General features: G+C 39.9%; 1 protein-coding gene across 1 annotated transcript in view; it reads left to right on the forward strand.

Annotated features, from left to right (window-relative positions):
* Nucleotides 1–20436, forward strand: part of LOC108671385 (vacuolar protein sorting-associated protein 13A) — a 34663-nt gene that overhangs the window by 1194 nt on the left and 13033 nt on the right. Inside the window, exons 4-30 of the mRNA XM_047879902.1 lie at nt 214–361; nt 691–890; nt 1334–1520; nt 1920–2048; nt 2191–2329; nt 2475–2562; nt 2745–2885; nt 3034–3261; nt 3441–3547; nt 3829–7843; nt 8119–8382; nt 8807–8894; nt 9145–9304; nt 10027–10169; nt 10977–11143; nt 11431–11582; nt 11829–12052; nt 12306–12414; nt 12718–12954; nt 13195–13404; nt 13636–13722; nt 14970–15138; nt 15649–15791; nt 16611–16736; nt 17228–17374; nt 17883–18005; nt 18993–19151. Of these exons, the coding sequence (XP_047735858.1) occupies nt 214–361; nt 691–890; nt 1334–1520; nt 1920–2048; nt 2191–2329; nt 2475–2562; nt 2745–2885; nt 3034–3261; nt 3441–3547; nt 3829–7843; nt 8119–8382; nt 8807–8894; nt 9145–9304; nt 10027–10169; nt 10977–11143; nt 11431–11582; nt 11829–12052; nt 12306–12414; nt 12718–12954; nt 13195–13404; nt 13636–13722; nt 14970–15138; nt 15649–15791; nt 16611–16736; nt 17228–17374; nt 17883–18005; nt 18993–19151 (8090 nt within the window). The remainder of the gene's footprint in view (nt 1–213; nt 362–690; nt 891–1333; nt 1521–1919; nt 2049–2190; nt 2330–2474; nt 2563–2744; nt 2886–3033; nt 3262–3440; nt 3548–3828; nt 7844–8118; nt 8383–8806; nt 8895–9144; nt 9305–10026; nt 10170–10976; nt 11144–11430; nt 11583–11828; nt 12053–12305; nt 12415–12717; nt 12955–13194; nt 13405–13635; nt 13723–14969; nt 15139–15648; nt 15792–16610; nt 16737–17227; nt 17375–17882; nt 18006–18992; nt 19152–20436) is intronic.

A 20436-nucleotide genomic window follows, 5' to 3' on the forward strand; every position in this document is an offset into this window, starting at 1 on the left:
AAATAATTTAGTTTTAGCAGTAGGAAATGGAAATCATTTTAGAGAGATAACTTTTTAATGAGCTCCTTAATAAAGTGGGATTTTGACCAATATGAACCGTGAGAGACATCGTACTTCGCAGTAGTCGAAAATGCTTAATAAAAAAAACTAATATTAGAATTTTGAACAGAAATGAATTTGTTATAATAAAAGATTTGTCGGTGTATCTAACAGCGTGGTCTTGGGTGGTGAATTTTCTCTTGGACAAGTTGCAGTTGTCCGTAAACGACGTGCACATTCGCTACGAAGATCGTACCAGCGCAGCACATCCGCTCACCATGGGCTTGTGTCTCAAGACTCTAGAAATCGCATCCACTAACAGGTCAGCTCTAGAAAACATTAGTATTTAGTTCTGAGACTAAAGTTTTACGCTAATGAGTGAATTGTGTCATTCATAAAATACGACAGATCCATTTACGCATAGGAAATGTAATACTTGCGTTTATTACCACTGGTAAGAAGAAAAAATTTTTTGTCTGCAATTTACAGTTTAATTTAGAATTAAGAAATTTCCACTACCTTACAAAAGTAACTATCATTTCTATCATGTGAATTTCTCTTTAAATCGTTATAATTGCCATGCAAACATTATCATTGAGCAAACAATGATCAGTATAATGCCCTCGGTGTTTTTCTATTCCAAATAAGTAGCAAATGGAAGAAATGTTCGACGGACACGACGTCTAGCAGCCTACACAAGATCATCGACTTCTCAGGCTTGTGTGTATACATCAACCCCAGGAGTGATCCTCTCAGGATGGTCACCCCTCACCTCGGGTCTCACCTCTGGAGGGATTACATGAACCTCGGCCTCAACAGCTACACTATCAACAGCGAGCCTTTCAAGTTCGGTAAGCATCATCATAGAATAGAAGTGTCGGCGTTGAAGAAATAGGCCCATGGCCTGTTGCCGATTCTTGAACTTTTCGTGACTTGATTCACAAGGGATCCGGCCTTTGGAACCCGATCTTTCCATAACTGACGAGTCATAAGCTAGGGATTACTAATAAAATGGCAAATACCCAACAATTACGGTAGATTAATAACTTTCTGAGAGTCTGAGGCAAGTGTAATGCGGTTCATTAATATGTACATATTAGCCTAATTAAAAAATTTGCTTTCATGCTGAGCGAGTTTTAATTTCACTTGGTCGTAGCCATTGTGCTGCACGAGTAAGTTCAATATTCGGATTGTTTTGAACACCTTTTCAAAAATTTCATTCGTTAACCTGAATTTATGTAAACTAATCTTAACATAAAACATAATATTTATATTTTATTTGGCAAACCTGCAGTTGTGGAACCTGTCCGCTGCAAAATAAAGTTGAAGCAACAGCGACCAGCAGAGCACGCAGAGTCCCGGGTGCCTGCCCTGTTGGTGGACTCGGTTTTCAAGAGCCCAATTTCGGTGGTGATCTCGAAGGAGCAGATAGCGGCTCTAGCCAACTTGACGCACTCTTTCTCTTGCGTCGCGCGCAGAAGGTGGTACGAGAAACAAAATCTGTTTAATGTGCGAAGTTGCTAACTTATACTAATTTGTTTGTTTACGGAGTATTAACATAGTTAGATGCATAGAATAGAATATTAAAAATGAAGATGCAGCGGGCGGTTCTAGCTAACTTGGTAAACTCGCTTGTGTCGCTCGCAGAAGGTGAGATGAGTGACATTCTGCTAGAAGTGACGAAGATGCTGACACTTCCTGATTTTTTTTATTACTAAGTAGTAATATAAAAAGATGCATAGACAATAAAATAAAATTTTCGAACAGAACGTGTGAAAAGTGCTAAAAAATTGAAATAATTATTTCGAGTGCTAAGGCAATTAGGTACATTGATAACATGAGGTCAAGCTGAATATTTTGTTCATCTTTCCCTGGGGCAGGCACTACTGGGAACACCGTCCATTGCTACCACTAAAGCGCCACGCAGTGGACTGGTGGCACTACGCCCTAGAATGTGTAGTGCTGTCTAGAGTACGACCCTACAGCTGGACCAGCATAAAGAAACACAGGCGAGGAACATATTAGTTGGGAGCCGTAGACTTCCGGCAAAAATATGTAAACTGTGACCGAATTTTGTTAGTCTCTGTGATATTGTGCACATTGATAGATAAAAAACGTTCATGTAATACATAATATCGTTATACATTTCAGAACCACGTACAAGAAATACGTGGAGTTGTACAAGCGTCACCTGACAGAGAAAGGGGTCACAACACAGCAGTTGGAGGAACTTGAAGACGAGCTTTGTATCATGAACATTGTAATCGCTCGATCTGAAGCAAAGATTCGGGTGTGTTGGCATAACCTTTATACTAACATTCAAGTTTTTCTAAGTGGGCCATAAGATACTCATGCGTTACATACTAATTTGGCTTGAAGGAAGGCGAGCCTGTGATCCGAGTTAATAGCTTGGCTCAGCCTATCTTTTTGTGCAGGTGGGAAGAGAGAAGCCCGAGCTGGTGAAGACTCAACGTGCTCAAGTTAGCTTCTTCAGCTGGCTATTTGAACGCACTCCGTCGCAAGGTGTTGTAATATCAAAATTTAGCTTCATGCACAATTTAATTAAATTTTCTCCACGTTACTCACTCAAAGAGCAGTTATGAGGGTACTCAGATCCTCTATGATTTAAGCCTGATAATTCTAAATCAGTTGTCAATCGTCAATGTTACCAGTTGTATACGCTGAAATTTAGATTGATGTATCAGATGAGTGCGACGTGGTGGGGACGAATGCTGACGAAGGTCTGCTACAAGAATTGACGCAGGAGGAGCAACAGACGCTCCACGACTCCATCAGAAAACTTCATGGAGCACCGCCAGCAGCTGCTGATGGAGAAGCGCTCATAGGTAAGTCTCACAAGTCATCAAAATAAGCAATTGGCTACTTCAAGCTTACCTGATTGAACTTTTTTCATTAAATTAATAATGATGTTCGATTTAATTTACGTTTCTGTTAAAGTATACGAACTCACGTACAATAAATTGTTGTTTTCAGAGAAAAAGATTTACGTAATAGCTCAGAACATGAGCGTGAGCTTGGTAGACGAGCAGCGCGAGGTAGCGCTTGCATCGCTCATGGGACTGGGCTTCAACTACGAGAGTCGTTCCGCCGTCGCGTATCAGAAACTTTCGTTTAAACTGGATTCGTTTTTAATCGAGGGATGTAGCTCTGACAACGACCTGGTATCCGTTGTTAAGCCCATCGAGGAGACCTACTCCAGAGGTAGGGTTTGCTTGCATTAATAATGAAATGAAAACCGTTTGATATAATTCAAGATAATACAATTTAAGATGGTTTAAGGTGGTTCTTTATATGACCTTATGGAAGGAATATTTTTCTTACATTTTCATGAAATAGTAAATATAATTTCAATTACTTAATAATCGCAACATTTGGTGTAGGCTACGGATTTGCCTTCTCATGTGACTACGAAACTAACCCGAAGCCGGGATCTGCAAATCGCAGCCTCACGACACGTTTGCTGCCATTGGAAATAATCTACAATGAGGTAACATTTTCTTGCGGAATTAATTTCTAAAATTAGGGTAATTCTGTGATCGAAAGTTCTAAATTGATTTTGGGGTATAATAAGGAGTATTTACTTAAATTGATTGAAAAGCTCAAATTTTTTCCCAAACTTCAGTGAATATCTAAAGGCTGTGAGTAATTTATGAAAAATGCTAACCATATAACTTGGTAGAAATACTCATAACCATGTTAAAAATACTCCTTACCATGTTAGAATTACTCATTACCATGCCGTGGTGAATACCAAAACTATTTTCACAGAGCGCATTTACTGCTATGCGAGGCTTCCTTGACGTGCCAGGCGTCACCACACGATCTGTACAGGAGGTCGCCCTCAGCTCTTCAGAGAAGATATTGTCTTCATCCAAGGCTTCTCTCATGTACGCGTTGTCTCGCAACACCACATACCATCTGGACATCGACATCAAGAGTCCATACCTCGTACTACCTGAACACGGATCATTGCAGCGAGGTGGTAACGTGCTCGTCGTTGACATGGGAGGACTGCAGGTCAACACTGAAACTGGCGGGTCCATTGATGCGGCAGACGACGCTACCATGTCAGAACTTGAAGAGAAACTCTACGACCGCATAAACATCACTGTTCCTCAACTTCAGATCATCTTTTCAGATTCTGGGGATGAGTGGCGAGCTCTCAGATCGTCCGATGATTCAGTTCTGCATCTACTGCCTCGAGTAAGAGTTGATGCCTTCCTAGCCAACAGCGTGCACCCAAGCTACAGAGAGCTTCCTCAACAGAAAATTGACTTCCGCGTCACTCCTGTGAAAATTAACATATCGGAAAAACGCATCCAGCAACTGAACGAGTTTTGGAAAAACTTTCCTCTTCCTGCAACGAAAGATCAAGTGGACTGCTGCGTCTATATGGAAAAACTACCGGAACTTGAAACTTGGATTGCATCTAAAGATATTTCCACGCTGTGCAGCATAAGACGCTTACTCTCCATCAAAAAGTCGAGTAAAAATGAAAAGGCTCCTCCACATGAAGATACTAGGCTCAGTTCAGCCCTACAACAGCTGTTGTACAAGAAATCTGTCGATGAAATATCGGAGACGAGTGCTGAACTTCAGCTCTATTTCCCGAGTTCGGAGAACAGCGACGATGATGTGGATGGTTCAGCCTCAAATAAACGAACTAATGAAATTCCAGGCTTTGATGAAAATGTTTCACCTCACAACAAAGTAAAGATCTTGGCCCGAATGCGCATAGAAGAAATAACAATTGGGATCTCAAGATCAAACTACGAGAATGATCGCCCTTATTTGATGCTAAAACTCAGTCACTCAGTGGTTGAAATCGTAACGCTGGATTTTGGCAGCGCTTTTCTTTTAAACCTTGGTGCAATTCACTTGGTGGATAAATTTCACAACGGTCCTGATGGAGAATATCTGGAGCTGATTTCTTCACCTACTAACCAGAGAGTGATAACCATAAACTTTCGATTCATTGATGCCAAATGCCCTGACTTTTCAAGTCATTTCCAAAGCACGGAGCGCAAGCTGATCTTGAACGTGGCTACCTTGAATTTTGTGTGGCACCGAGGTTCCATTATTACTCTAATCAATTTCCTGAAACACTCCTCCTCGAAGTTTCAAATGAATGTCGAAGTTCCGGAAGTAAAACTAGAGGACCCACTACCTACACATCTCTTGACAACTTCAAGCTGCCATCCTGTTCCACTCGGAGCGCTCAAATGGTCAGTAACTTCATATGTTTCCGTCATCAATCTTAAAATGTGCGACACTGACGTTGACGTCCTCGAAGCGAAAATTACTGGGCTGCTCACTAGATACAGCTTTAAAGCAAACGAAAAGAAAACTTTCCAAATATGCGTAGAGAACATAATTATCGATGACAGGTCAGAAATAACTCTGTACAATCGGATCCTTGAAGTTGAAGAGGACTTTGCATTCGACATCAAGTACGAAGAGCTGAGCCCCAAACTGACTGCTACTTACAACGTCAAGGAGGCAGAGGAATCGTCCAACAAGCCAGAAAGCTCTTTAGATTTCAAAGTAGGAAAACTTCAAATTGTATTCTTGCACAAGTTTCTAGCAGATATAATTAGATTCGTTGACCCTGTTCTTCCTAAAGAGAGACAGCAACCGAACTTGAACAAAAGTGCTATCAATTCAGAAAAGTCTCTAATCGAAAAGTTAATTAGCAAAAGAGTGCTGCATAGATGGGACATAAGGACATTATCTCTCATGATTCCTCAAAAATCTGACTCGCCAAGTTTACTTACAATCAACACAGGGTCAATGAGAGTGGAGAATATGTTTACTGCATTCAATTTCGAGAACATGCTCGTTGAGCTGGGCCCATTTCAAGTCAGTCGATCTGTGTTGAAACTATCTGAAGGGATTGAAATGCAGGAAGCGATTCTTGAACCAGCGAAATTCCGATGTGATATCAAGCGTTGCCGCGACTCACAGAGTAGAGGATTGCATCCTTGGGACTTTAAGGTCCAGTTGGGAACTATCCGTATCAACATCGGACAAAGGGATCTGAGCGTCATACAAGGAGTATTGTCCGAAAATAAGGAAGAGGGTCAGTTTGAAGCAGCTGACCTTCGGTCTCGAGCTGCAACGCCGACAATCACAGTCACTGACGAAACGGAAGAAAATGTTCGCAAACTTCACGCCTTCTTGACATCGGTAGATATCTACAAAAAATCTACAGGTAACATAACTTTAGACAGCTTGGTAGTTACCCTCTACACTGACATGGACGAACAGTGGAGCTCTCCTGTTCGAGATGCAGCGGCGGCATTGGCACGGTTGGATGTTGAAGAGGTAGACTTACGTGCTGATACATTCAGTAACAACAGTCTAAAAGCGAGACTTACGATACGTTCTTGTGATTTCTTCGACGTCAGGCCAGAAAGCTCAAATGTGGCCAAAAGAATCTTTGGTCAATCGAATGAATTCAGTTTAAATACTTGTGACGGCGTCTGCATAAGCAGTCCTCTTCTGTTGGACGCATCGCTCAGTAGAACTGCAAACGGAGACACGGCTATTGAAATGACTCTTGATAAAACTAGGCTTTGTTTGAGTGCCAATGTGTGTGCATCAATCCATAAGTACATGATGGGAGCCTTACCTCCAGCGGATACCAAGAAAGGTCTGGAAAATCCAGGCTTCACCGAAGATTTCTCTGTGACTGCCGAGACTCTTCGGCCTCACCAAAGACCATCAAGTTCTGACGGTAGCACCAGTGGTTACTTGTCTGCCAACAGCTCTACTAGTAGCGGCACCGTAACGACGTTCTCCGTTCTCGTAAAACCACTTCAAATTTTCATTTTTCCTGAACCTGAAAAACACTACAGTCCCGTATTTCTACTCTACTTGGGTATGAGTGTTGATTTTTCCCGTCATCCAGTCTATGAAAGCTGGAAAATCCAAACTCAGGACGCATCGTTTTCTAGCGTGATTTACTCTAGTAAGAAGCAAGCACCTTACAGAATTATCGAACCCTTTGAAGTAACTTTCACGGCCAACGCCAGATTTCCTGAAAATGAAGAAAAGTTCGATGTTCATGTATCCCCGATCACTGCACACATCAGTTCAACCACACTGAATATGGCAAAAAAGTGCATATCGGAGATGATGGATGCAGTAGATCCCCACGTTGTTTTTCCAGAACTTAAACTACCATCAGCAGACTTGGAGAACTTGTGGACTCCAAAGGGTCTTTATGCAAATTCGATCAATCTAGACTCTGATGAGATAGAAACTAAGAATAAATTCAGCTCGCTGTGTCATAAAGGAAGTTCACAGGTGAATTTCGAACCCACCAACATCGAAGTGTTCTTTGAAGACAACGATGTGCCTAAACCAGTTTTTTTATTAAAAAGCTCGTTAACGGGCCACGTCAAGGACTGGAGGATCACTGGGGAAAGTAAAACCGTTCTGCAAATCGAAATTCTTTGCTTCAATCCTGAATATTCTTGTTGGGAGCCTATGCTTGAACCTAATGACAGTAAGCCTTTAGAGATAGTTGTGGCGACAGAAAAATGTCTCGCTAAACCCATTGGCGTGATCAAATCTTTTGACAAAAATGACAAAGTGGACACTTGCGGACAGTCTTTGAGAAGCCAGCGTACGTCTTCTTTTGTACAGCAAAGTTCCGACTCTTCTAGTGACTCAGACGATCAGTGTGACTCTGAAATGGTGATCTTACGAGCACCGAGGCAACGCAAACAGAAAAACACGTCATCTTTCCGAGTTCACCATTACACGAGGGCCTTACCAGGTGAGAACGTACGTCGTAATACGCTAATGAGCCAATTTACTTCCACGCTTTACGCTAATCATAAAAATTCCCAAAAAGTGTGATCCATAAAATTCATTGGACCAAATTTCCCTGTATTAATGAGTGGCTAACCTGAGAAATAACTTTATTCACAATTGGGCAACGAGTTACAGTCGCGATTCCAAAGCATATTTCTAGAACGAAATTCTGCCTAACCGTCCTTCTAAACATCACTCTCTGCAATCGTGTTGATTCGTGTCTTGTGCATGCAACAGGCCAGGCGTCGGATTCAGATTCTGACGACGCTGTCGTCCACCAATTATCGAACGCCTTCACCCACCTCTTCTCGAGTGAGTCCGAGGGCCAAGACTCGAGCGACGACTGCTCATCTCCAGACCTCGACCCTCCTGGGGAAATTCAAACTGACGACGAAGCGCTTCAGGAAAATACAGCATGTACAGCACCCCGTGAACATGAGGCGGCCACCGGCGAAGATGATGACGAAGACGCTCTCTACAACTCTGAAGACGGCGCTATGGGTAAATAAACTGTTGCTGAATTCATGAATGCATCAAAAATTTATTTTCCGAAGAACTGGTCCTAATATTCATTTGATAGAATCGAGTGTTTCAGAAGCCCATTCAATTTTTCATTTGACTCCTTAGCTTTAACTTCATAAATATTACAGAGAAAATAGTATCTTCGAATCAAATAACCTTTTAGCGTTAAATCTTTGGTTAAAGCGGGTAAAAACTGTTGCTGAATTCATGGATGCATCAGGAATTCATTTTTCGAAAATCAGGCCGTAATATTCATCTGACAGAATCGAGTGTTTCAGAAGCCCATCCAATTTCATTTAACTCCTTCGCTTCAACTTCATAAATATTACCGAAAAAATAGTATCCTTGAATCAAATAACCTTTTAGCGTTAAATCTTTGGATAAAGCGGCATTAACGTTACAGATTCAGTGGACGGCAGACGCGATGACCAGCAGAGCTTGTGTGTGACGGTACATGCAGCAGAGAACCTGGAGTTCACACTTACACCAAGGTAATATATGCTGTACATGAGCTTCTTGATAATACTCAGCGCAATCGGAAGGTTTACTTAGCATACCCATCTTCTATACTCCAAGCTTTGTTTAGGATCAAGAATTTTTAGTTTTTGTTCACAAAAACATGACCTTTCTTTATTCAGTTACAGCCATCAAGTTCTGTTTCTAATGGTTATTCCGGTCATTTTTCGTTCGTAGGAAACTCTTAATTATTTGTTTTCTATAATTTCATTTTGCCCTGCGCAGGATGGTGCTATGTTGCCAGCTTGTGCTTACGAAGTTAATGGACGATTCGAGCGACCTAAATTGGAGCCCACCGCATTCGTTAGATCAGTCGGGACCAAATCTCTACCTTCACAACGATATCGGGGCTCAATCTTCACTCACCCTCTACTGTGCTACTCAAGTGAGGCGTCCCTCATTTTACTGTGGCGGAAATAGAGAAAATGACTATAGATTGATCATATACCTCCACTGCACATAATTTGTACTGTCGGAAAAGGCGTTAATATATTAATTTTCATCGAGTGACTGGCAGCATGAAATGTTTACATTTTTTTTACCATGGACAACATTCCAAGCTAAAATATTTGAAATAGCACAATAATCTCAGTCATAAATTATAGTTTATTGTACATTTTTCTGTTTTACAGCCTTCACGGCTCTATTCAATAATAGATGTGAATGATACCAATTGTCTCTGCGATCCCACAATTCAATGAAACAATATAACAGTATAGGTTCTGACTTCTCATTAGTTTGTAAGTAAGTATAGGGTAGGTTGAGTTGAAGTATATGCATGAAAGGCATTGCAGTTTGTACCTTTAACGTTGACTGAATTATCATGATGGAGACCCGAAAACACTGGACGAAATATGGCCAAAAGCTACACAAGTCATGCTTAACAAGAAGAGAAAACCAAGAATAGGTTGGGAACGTAAATTGTGATTATTTATTTTTGAGCCAGAAATTAAAGCAAATATGGTAAAGGCGTAATTCGTATTTCAATGCATTGCTTACCAGAAAATTTACAAGAATTCGAGTTAACTACACGACGCACACTGTTTTTTATGTCAACAGTAAACAATTGTTTACTAATTTGATGGAGTACACAACCGTTATGTTCAGGACGACCCTAGGAGCGACAGCGTTCAGTGGAAAGCAATACGCAGCGCTCAGCACGGCGTCTGGTCGACGCCCTCCAGTCCAGCCTCGCTGTCCAGACCTCTCAGCCGAGATGAACTTAACTCCTCCGATGACCATCTCTCTACGTGAGCTTTATGTGACTGTAACATGACACAGTCATGTGTGACTGTAATATGTGTGACTGTGTCATGTGCGACTGTGTCATGTGTGACTGCGTCATGTGTGACTGTGTCATGTGTGACTGTGTCATGTGCGAATGTGTCATATGTGACTGTGTCATGTGTGACTGTGTCATGTGCGAATGTGTCATATGTGACTGTGTCGCGTGTGACTGTGTCATGTGTGACTGTGTCATGTCTCATGTGTAACTGTGTCATGTGTGACTGTGTCATGAGTGACTGTGTCATGAATGACTGTGTCATGTGCGACTGTGTCATGTGTGACTATGCCATGTGTGACTGTGTCATGTGTGCTTTATGTATTTATGTCAAGCAGAATACATCTGGGAATTTTGGTGTTTCTTATTATAATTACCTCTTATGTTCAGAATCATTTCAACTTTTGAATTTATCCGTTAATTAAAAAAGTTCTAGTTCATATTTTATGCAAATTATGCAATTGCAACTGATTGTCGGTAAATCAATTCACCAATTTCTGGTGCAGGTATAACTAGTGATGAGCATTACGAATTATTATTTTGGTCTATCATTATTTGCTTCTTATATTAACGAAAAGAAATTTATACTGCTACCAGTACATAGTTTTACGTACTTCTCGCCAACACTGCATAGCTTTGTGCAGATCTAACATGTGGACAAAGGTTGTATCGTAGATCCTAACGACTCGAGTATACAACATCATTAATCACACATTAGGCTGATACTCAGTTCCTATTTGAAAGAAACGTTTTATTCATCTAATTATGAGTGCAGCTTGGACTGGGACGCAATAGAACTGGATCTCGAGCCTAACCCTTCCACCGTCCTGGCGACAAGTCAAGAGCAGCGTGATCAGTACTTCCCGAAAAAAGAGTTCAGCACAGACTACATCGAACTTTTCAGACGGCTTACCAAGTACAAGATCAAAATTTCGGTGACAGGTAAGACAGTGACGTCCAATTTGTCTAAACAGCGTCACTAAAAATGAACGATAATTCGGGCTTCAGTGTTGCTGAGGTCTCGATTAAACAGAATGTTCCACGTATGTCACTGAGTTAAACGGACCATCAATTAGAACTCCAACCAAAGATCATTTTTACTGCATCACTGTGCACATATTTTTTTCGCAAAAAAAACATTTTTAAGATTAATCTCTGTTTTCAGGTTTCGAGCCGCTGGTTGTATTTTTTTCGCACAAAATATTTTTCAGATTCATCTTTGTTTTCAGGTTTCGAGCCGCTGGTCGTTTACGTTGGGTCAAGGTCTCGTAGACGCATCTTTCACCTGCGGTCGGAGCGATCACAAACAACCTGTCCGCTCTTCGTGGACGTTCGCAACTGTGGAACAGAAGTTCACGTTACTGTCAGCAGCCCGCTCAAGGTTCAGTAATTTATTTATTAAAGGCAATAAAAATTATATGGTCGCTTAGAACCTAATTGTAAATTCCAATTTTTGTGTTTTCAATTTTCAATTCGGGTCTTAAACTGTATTTCGAATAGATCGTTGCAACTCCCCTGGAATGCCCAGCAACTTTGTATCAAACATGATAAATATATTTCTTTGCACTTTTTTTTAAATTGCTACGTTTTGAACGTCCAAAGTCATTTGATTATGGTATCGTCACAGGTTATGAACAACACTCGAATGCCAGTGAACTTATGCTACCTCAAGAGCAGTCTACCACAGTACCCAGCAGACGACTTGTCCTCCAACCTACCACCGATCGCGTCACCCAGCAACCCGTTCGAGACGCACCCGTCGCTTACGACCCTACAGCCTGACGAAGTCTACACCGTGCCGCTCCTCGTGGCCTACCACTCCGGCCTTTACCTCCAGCCTGCGGCCTCTGAGTACGTCTCAGTTTTAGGATATCTTTTATTTATAGATTTGAGGTTTTCAAATTAACATCAACTATTTACACATGTGAAAAGTTCTTGGTAATTTGATTGGTGATGAATGCATCAGAGCCCAAGAAAGGAATATATTTTAAAAATCCAAAGGTAATACCCGTACGATTTTTTCTTTTTTAGAAAATCCGTAAATTCGAGTACTGACAAAAATGTAATACTTAGTTAAAATTTGATGGTCCGGGTGCGTGTGCAGGTACAGAGTGAGCAGAGACGGGGTGTGGTGGCAGGACGCCAAGACGCTGTCGCGCCCTCTGCTCATCAGCTGCACGCGACCTGCAGACAAAATCCCCATGACCTTTGCTGTGAGTTATCGGCTACTTAGTGCAAGCAGTTCAACTTACAAAGTTGTCTAATAACTAAAGCTTTCATGAACTTGGACAAAGTCGAGCGTTGGAATTTCATTTCTTTGAAATTAATTATTTAAATGCTAAAGTTTAACTCAAAAGTGAAATTTTTAAAATATAAGGCCGAAAAAAACGTACTTAGCCACGTGATGTGTTGAAACGATAGAAATTCAGAATCGAACGCAAAAACAGAATGCATTGGAAAAACAGAATGCATTGTTCATTGGAAAAACAGAATGCATTGTTCATGGATGGTTGCAGGTATCAATGGAGAAGGGTGATTGGCTTCGCTCTCAGCAACACGACGAAGGGACGATCTCGAGCAACGTCGCAGATTTCACCCTCACGATCCAGGCGCCTCTGGTGCTTCACAATCATCTCCCCTACACCCTCGAGCTGCGACATCCTGATTTATCTCAGCCTCGGTCCCTGGATCCCGGCGCTGCTTCTTCCTTCCACCACTTCGATCCTGAACAAAAACTCACCGTGCAGCTACAAGTGAGATTTTTTTTTCAGATCAGGTCAGATTTTTTCTGTGAGCGCCATTAGGTTAAATTTTTTGTTCAAAATTTGCGGTAGTGACTACCATTTGCATCTTTAAGATGAAACACGACTGTTTCTCGTATTCAATTTGGCAGCAAAAACTACCAAAGACCTAAGAATAGTTTGCTATTGTTTGGGTGTCTGAGAAATCCTTCTCCAATCGGAATTTGCTGACCTAAACCCTCACTGCTGTAGGTGAATAACTATCTTGGAAAGGACTGGAAAGGTAGCCTGGTTGTTTCATCTGACAAGACCTCCGACATGCGGAGTGTTGCTCTGTCTGACGCGGACAGCGGTCACAAGCTTGAGCTTCTTGTTAGAAGCGTATCTTGCCCAGCGTTTGCACTTTTCGTCCACACTCCTTACTGGATCATCAACAAAACCGGCCTGACTCTTTACGTCCAGGTATGGAGGACGAATTATGATGCTATAGACCATTTATATGCATTGTTTTCATCTTTTCCGATTTATTCCTTTGAGCTAACGCCTCTTTTTTGCTATGTAACAGACATAATAAGTGAGTAAAAAAAATATTCCAACACACTATTCGTTGGTAAAGGTATTACACTTTAGAAAAGAAGACATATGAGACATCTAATGCTTACTCTGAATTATCATAACCTTTTTTCTCTACAGGGTGCTCGAAAAGCTGAGTACAAAACTGAATCCCAAGATCAAATTTTGCTCTACAAGTACAAGCCAAATTCGCCCACAAAAATTAGGGTGAGTCTGATTTGATTGTAAGAGTTAGCGTGCAGTCATGAGATTACCTGCAAAATGTAAAACATGCGCCGGTTTGGCACGTTGTCGTACCAGCGAAATTTAAAGTATGAATATCAGCCCCAGAATTCTTGTCCTGACTAAGGCAAGTTTCAAACTACGATAAGCAAGTTGTTTTCGAAAAAGCGCTGGAATTTCGTCAATGATAAAACTTGACTTGCAAAGAACTTGACTCTATTAAAAATTGAAAAACAATTGACTTGATTTCATGGGTATACTCGTATTATGGAGTTTTCACAGGGAACGAGAAGTTGATGAATCGAAACAATTTGCAAGACTTTGAAAGCATCGCTAGAAAAATTTGTTCGGCTTGTCATAACCAGGGTTGAAGGATTGAATATAAAATTTAATGGACACAAATATTTTGCTTGAGGAACATCGATCGAGACTGAACTGTAAATTAAAACTGAGCTAAATTAAAATTAAACTGACTCATTTATATATTGGACCTAACATGCCTCTACATACATGACTGTGGGGTAAGTGCCAGTCATTACCCACACAGTAAAACAAGAATGGAAATGAAAGAGACTGGAACTGAGATTTTACTGCAAGGCAATATAACAAGAAGGTGGGCTTTGAATACAAGTATCAAGATGGAAAAATAGTGTAAAGAATAATACCCTTGGCAACGTGATTATCAAGACAGCCTCGCGTGGCGGTCACCAATTGTGGGGTAAGTGCCAGTCATTACCCACACAGTAAAACAAGAATGGAAATGAAAGAGACTGGAACTGAGATTTTACTGCAAGGCAATATAACAAGAAGGTGGGCTTTGAATACAAGTATCAAGATGGAAAAATAGTGTAAAGAATAATACCCTTGGCAACGTGCGTATCTGTTGAAGATTGAATCTAATAAGTGATCGTCGTTGAAGATGAATGAAGAGAAATAATAATACAATATAACAATTATTCAGACAATAAAAAAAGGAACCTATTAGAGCTTAAACTAACCTGCAGCGGGGATCAGCCGAACAATAATGACTAACGAGAAAATTCTGTGCGCGACGTTAACTTCCTACCGGTGTTGCCAAGGTAAAGGTAAATCATAATCTTATTACAAAATAAAAGTCGCAAAATGCCTTAACACTACATGACTCCGATCCTGCTTGCAATGGACATCACTTTGTTACGTCTTGTAACAATAGAGTATCTTATTTTATCTATGCTTCTTGTGGTTATACTCAGGTGAGGGAAGAAGAGAGCGACTGGTCCCGACACTGGAACCCGAACGCGCTGGGGACCGACGGAGTTGTGTTTTGTCCGGACCGCAAGCGCGGCAAGAAATATCGCTTCTGCGTCACGTCGCAGATGGCAGCCGTGACCGCCGCCATTTGCGTCGCCGATGGTCCGCTTGGTGAGTTGCCGAAAGTTTAATAAATTCTCGAGAAAACCTTTGTTTTTCAGAAGAGAGCTGACATTATTTCTGTTTTCAAGAAGATTTTTTTCGGTTTTCGTATTAATCTATTCAATTTCCAAGAGCAACTTCTTTGTGTCTACCCTAACAAAATTTAGAGTCGCCACAGCTTCTGGTAATCCAAATCAGAAGCTGATGCGTCTGTAAATTTTCACTGGCTAGTATTAAAAAACTCAACTCTTTCTGAACACGTACTGTCAAAAAATTATTCAATAACTAAAATTGAAATGTTAATATTTTAATATAGTATGATATAAAATGACAATGCATTATTTTCTAGCGATTCATCATCACTCGTTACAATTGATTATATAAAAAATGAATAAACAGTCCAAAATAGAAATAAATCTTTCATAAATAATGCTGATAAAATTATTAAAGACTAAAATTACAATATGCTATATATTTTTACATTTATACTGCTAATAATAATTTTTTTTATTTTTACAGTGCACAGGACTAGCAAAGAGCACCTGACGACGCTGGTGACTCTCTCTCCCTACTTCATGGTGCGCAACATGACATCCCGCACCCTCAGGTTCATGGAGGACAGTGATAAAATGGACCTCTGGCATGACCTCGAACCTAAACAAGTACGTTATTATCATGTCGTTATTAATCGTGTAATTCGTGTTGAGTAGTCACGGTCGGCAGTGTGTGATAGTTACGGTTAACTGTGTTGAATAATCATTGTCTGAAGTGTTGGATAGTCACGAATAACTGTGTTGAATACTCATTGTCTGAAGTGTTGGATAGTCACGGTTAACTGTGTTGAATGATCATTGTCTGAAGTGTTGGATGGTCACTGTGTTGAATTATATCACAGTCGTAAATGCAGCTGAATTTACGGTTTACCGCACTGTATAGTCAAAGTAGCAGTGTAGAATGGACACTGATAACTGTGCTGAAAAGTCAACGTAAAGAATGACGACACTGAATAGCCGAAGTCACAGTGTAGAAAAGAATCGGTTCGAAAAGCTAAATACTCAAATTCAAAGTGCAGAATGGTTACGGTTAACCGTCCTTAAACAGTCCTTCGCAGTGTAGAATATCGGCGGTTAACCGTTCTGAATAGTCGGAATAGTTAATTTCACTGAGTTCTATATACAATTTCATTGTTCACAAATATATACAAGTGTTCTCTGATTTCATGTTTACACTGAGCTGATGACGTCTTATAGGAAGTATTACTTGTTAGTTTCAAGGCAAATTGGTCCTGGCTCATTGCGTCGTATGGTAACGGATTTCATGTTGAATAGTCACTGTCGAATCGTGTAAAATTTTTCTATTAGTGTTTGAAATTTAATGTTAGACGAACATGCAAGCTTGTTTGTTTACACACATTCTGCAAGCTACGCGTAAAGTCATAAATCATAAAAGAATTATTGTTAACAATTCTGTCGGTTCTTCAGTGTCGGGCGTTCTGGCCGGAGCAGGATAAGCAGCTGATGGTGGTGCAGGCTAAGGACAGCAGGATGCGGTCCATGGCCTTTCACTACAACTCGGAGCACAAGACTGTTCTGCGGACGGAGAAAGGAGTACGGACACAGAGAGTAGTTGTGTTAGACTTGAAGGCTCTCTACTACCACTATAGCCAGCGCAATTCGGTATTAAGAACTGCAGTAATATACTAATATATTACCATAATGAGGCATTTATTTTAAATAATTAGGTATTATGAGTTTTATTCGCTGGGGTTCAATAATAGCTATTCCCGAATTTTCTTATAATCACAAATCTCACTCACGAAACTATAACCAACATTTTATTATCATTTATGTCAAATTTATTCTAATTTAAATATGAATGAGGCGAGTTCATAATTATCATATTCACTGTAATAATAACTGCAATTTCATTAAAGGTATACGAGTCCTACCATGAGAACAACTTGGTGTGAAAGATATAGCGCACATTATGATTCGCACACACTATTATATATCATGGGCAATACGCTAGACTTTAGTGTCAAGATCTCGCATACATGGTAACATGAGTTTATAAAATTAAATTCATGATTTGTCATCAGAGAGCGCTGGTGGTGCGAGTGGGCAGACCCAGCACCCACGAGCCCATGCTGGTGAGCCTGGAGCCCTACAGCGCCGGCGACGCGCCCGTCAGAATAGAGAACTGGTGTGACGACCTCGTGCTGAGGGTACGACAGCTACCCCACCAGGTCAGTCCAGCCCCCAGCTAAGCATTGAAGAAGCACCAGCCTGTGCCTAGTGTCTACAATGGAAGTCTACTCGTACATATAAACTAAGCCTCCATGAGTTACAGGGCACAACACACTAGGAATAATAAAGCCGGCCAAGAAAGTGGTTCCATAAGGAAAAATCACAATGCATCTATTATTACACTTTTTTAATGTATGAAGATTAATTCCAAGTAGACCATTAGTGTTCCAAATTTGTACCTATCACATTCAAGTTAATTTATTTAGTAGAAAATATGAAGATTCTTATAAACTGACTCACAATCGACGTGAAATAACCGGGTGTTTATTTAAAGCTCGGGAATATTTCTTCTGCTGCGTTAACGAATTAATTGCATGTTTGAAGCTTCCGATATTATTGGAGATATTTGGAGTCCTATAAGCTCAATAAAAATGTTTCTTACAATATCCGAATAAGAAAGTTTCTGTGCTCATTTTGATATAAGTAACTAATGAAGAGTGCGTGCAGGTGACGCTGGTGCAGCAGAGACAGTCGCTGCTCTACACCTGGGACGACCCCAGCGCGACGCGGCAGCTGCTCTGGAGCGCCTACGACGAGAAGAGGAAGGAGTTCCCTGCGCTCGTCAAGAAGGTGAGTCTGAGGAATTTGTGAACAGACAAAATAGCGGGTGTAAAAAAAAGCTATTTGCAGACGCAGACCGAAGCTTACCAGAGATTTAGTATTTAATATCTTTGATTGTCGACGTGTAGCTCTCCTTTCTTTCTGAAGTCGATGTCTTCGGTCGGATATGCTTTCCGACCCTTTTATTAAGTTTACTAAATGAGTTACTGCTTATATCTATAAATATTCGTCTTAGAACCTCGATCTACATTCATATGAATAGCTGATAAGAGGAAGAACCATATGAAGTCATGACAGCGAGTTTACTCACTTTCTCGCATTATGAGACGAAGAACTGATGTATTAGCTGCATTGGGACAAAATGATGAAAAGCTTCTTATCTGAGGAACATCTCTAATTTGGCATGAATTTAGAAATATTTTCATATGAGCTTTGGGAAACGGTTCAGTTCAATGAAAATATCGTATCTCTTTTTGGTCTCAACTTGGCACATGCAAATATACTTGCGGCTTAGAATAAAATACTTATCTAATTTAAATTCTTAAGTTAAGTTAAGGGTGGCCCAGTGGTTAAAGTTCAGAGTACGAGGATTGGAGCAGAGAGGTGCGGGTTCGATCCCAGCTCTGTGCGCCAGTTTCTGGTCAGAATCGGCGAGGAGGCCGGGCGGTTAAAGCAAAGCAAAATTTAATCAGTGAGTTGCGCGTTCGAGACCGCAACAAGCTGTGAATGTTCTGTGATGTTAGGAATCGGCGACAGGCCTACGGCCTAATAAACGCTGAAACCGCTATTATTATTATTATTAATATAAGTAAAGTTATAAACTAAAGTTGAGTTGTATTTAGTATGTGGCCAAAATATGAAATTGAACAAGTGTTCAATTACCGATTTCATTGTGTTCTGGAACTAGTACCTCATCGTGCCAGTAAAATAGGAAGGAAATTGTGAAATTTTTATATGTGCCTAAATAGGAACAAATAAAGTGATCCATTCTCACAGAGCGGCAGCGGATCGGAGCTGATCAGCATTGAGATGAGCCGCAACCTGACGCAAACTAGCCGCGACAAGCCCAAGACGCGCCCTGGCAGCTCCTCTAAAGGCGCCCTCAGACAGTCGTCATCGTCGTCTGACGAAGGAGAACATCCAAACGCCACCAAGGTTCGCTTTCTGGCTGTCGTATCACTCACGCCAGAAGTAGTTAACTAGCCTCGTTTATACATAAACTTCTTTTCAAACGCTAGCAAATAGTATAATAATTATTGCATGAAAATATAATGTTGTTATGAAGAACAATTTTTTCTCACTATAACTATACTCAACCAACATCTTCTAAATGATATTAATTTTGTAAAAATCCGTTTTTCGTGGATGTTCCGCACGCGAAATGTACGTTCTTAAGAAATTATTCTACGTTGCGTAACAATAGCAGGAATTTATTCACATCATGAGTTTGATAAAAAGGCCATGTTATATATTAATGACATTTTTTATTTATTTACAACACTTCTCTTTAACTTCACTTCTTGTTTGTCTGTCTGTCTGTCTGCTACAAATCTTGTAATCAAAATTTAACACACTTCTACTTATCCTATCGATCTGAAATTTCACACACTTGCTTAAAGTTGGAGACAATGCGCGAATCAAATGTCAAAATAAATGATTTTAAAAATTAAAAAAAATTTCAATATTAAAAAAATTGAAAACAATAATTTTGTCAGTTACAAATCTTATAACTAACTGATATTTGACACACTTTTACCTGTCTAATTGATCTTAAATTTTGCACACTTGTGTGAAGTCAGAGACAATGCATGAATTAATTAATAGAATAAATAATTTAAAAAAATAATTTATATATGAAAAAAATTTATATATTAAAAAAATTGAAAATTAATTTTTTTAATATTTGACAATCAAATGAGAAATTCATTTTACATCTTTAAGATTGGAGACACTGGATTCTTTGGAAGTGTTGTCTTTAAAAAGTAATTTTTGTCCTCTATCTTGACATTAGCACGTCCTACGGAAAATTAAGCAATTCTTTTATAACTGATGAGTTATTACTATAATCTTAAACTGAACGCAAGCGATATCTCCTAGTTACCGCAATCAAACGATAGGAGACTTAAATATATTTTACCCAAGAATAAATAAAAAATGACTGGGCATATTACTATAGTCTTGAACTGAACACAAGCAATTTCTGCTTATGAACACGATCAAAAGATAAGAAACTTAAATATATTATACATTCCAATATAAAAAAATTACTGAGCTTATTACTATAATCTTAAACTGAACACATATCTTCTAATTAACGCGATCCAACGATAGGAGACTTAAATAAATTATACCCTAGAATAAATGAAAAATTACTGGGCATATTACTATAGTCTTGAACTGAACACAAGTAATTTCTGTTAGTGAACACGATCAAACGATA

Source organism: Hyalella azteca, unplaced genomic scaffold (assembly GCF_000764305.2).
Source record: "Hyalella azteca isolate HAZT.00-mixed unplaced genomic scaffold, Hazt_2.0.2 contig4153, whole genome shotgun sequence".
Lineage (NCBI taxonomy): Eukaryota > Metazoa > Arthropoda > Malacostraca > Amphipoda > Hyalellidae > Hyalella > Hyalella azteca.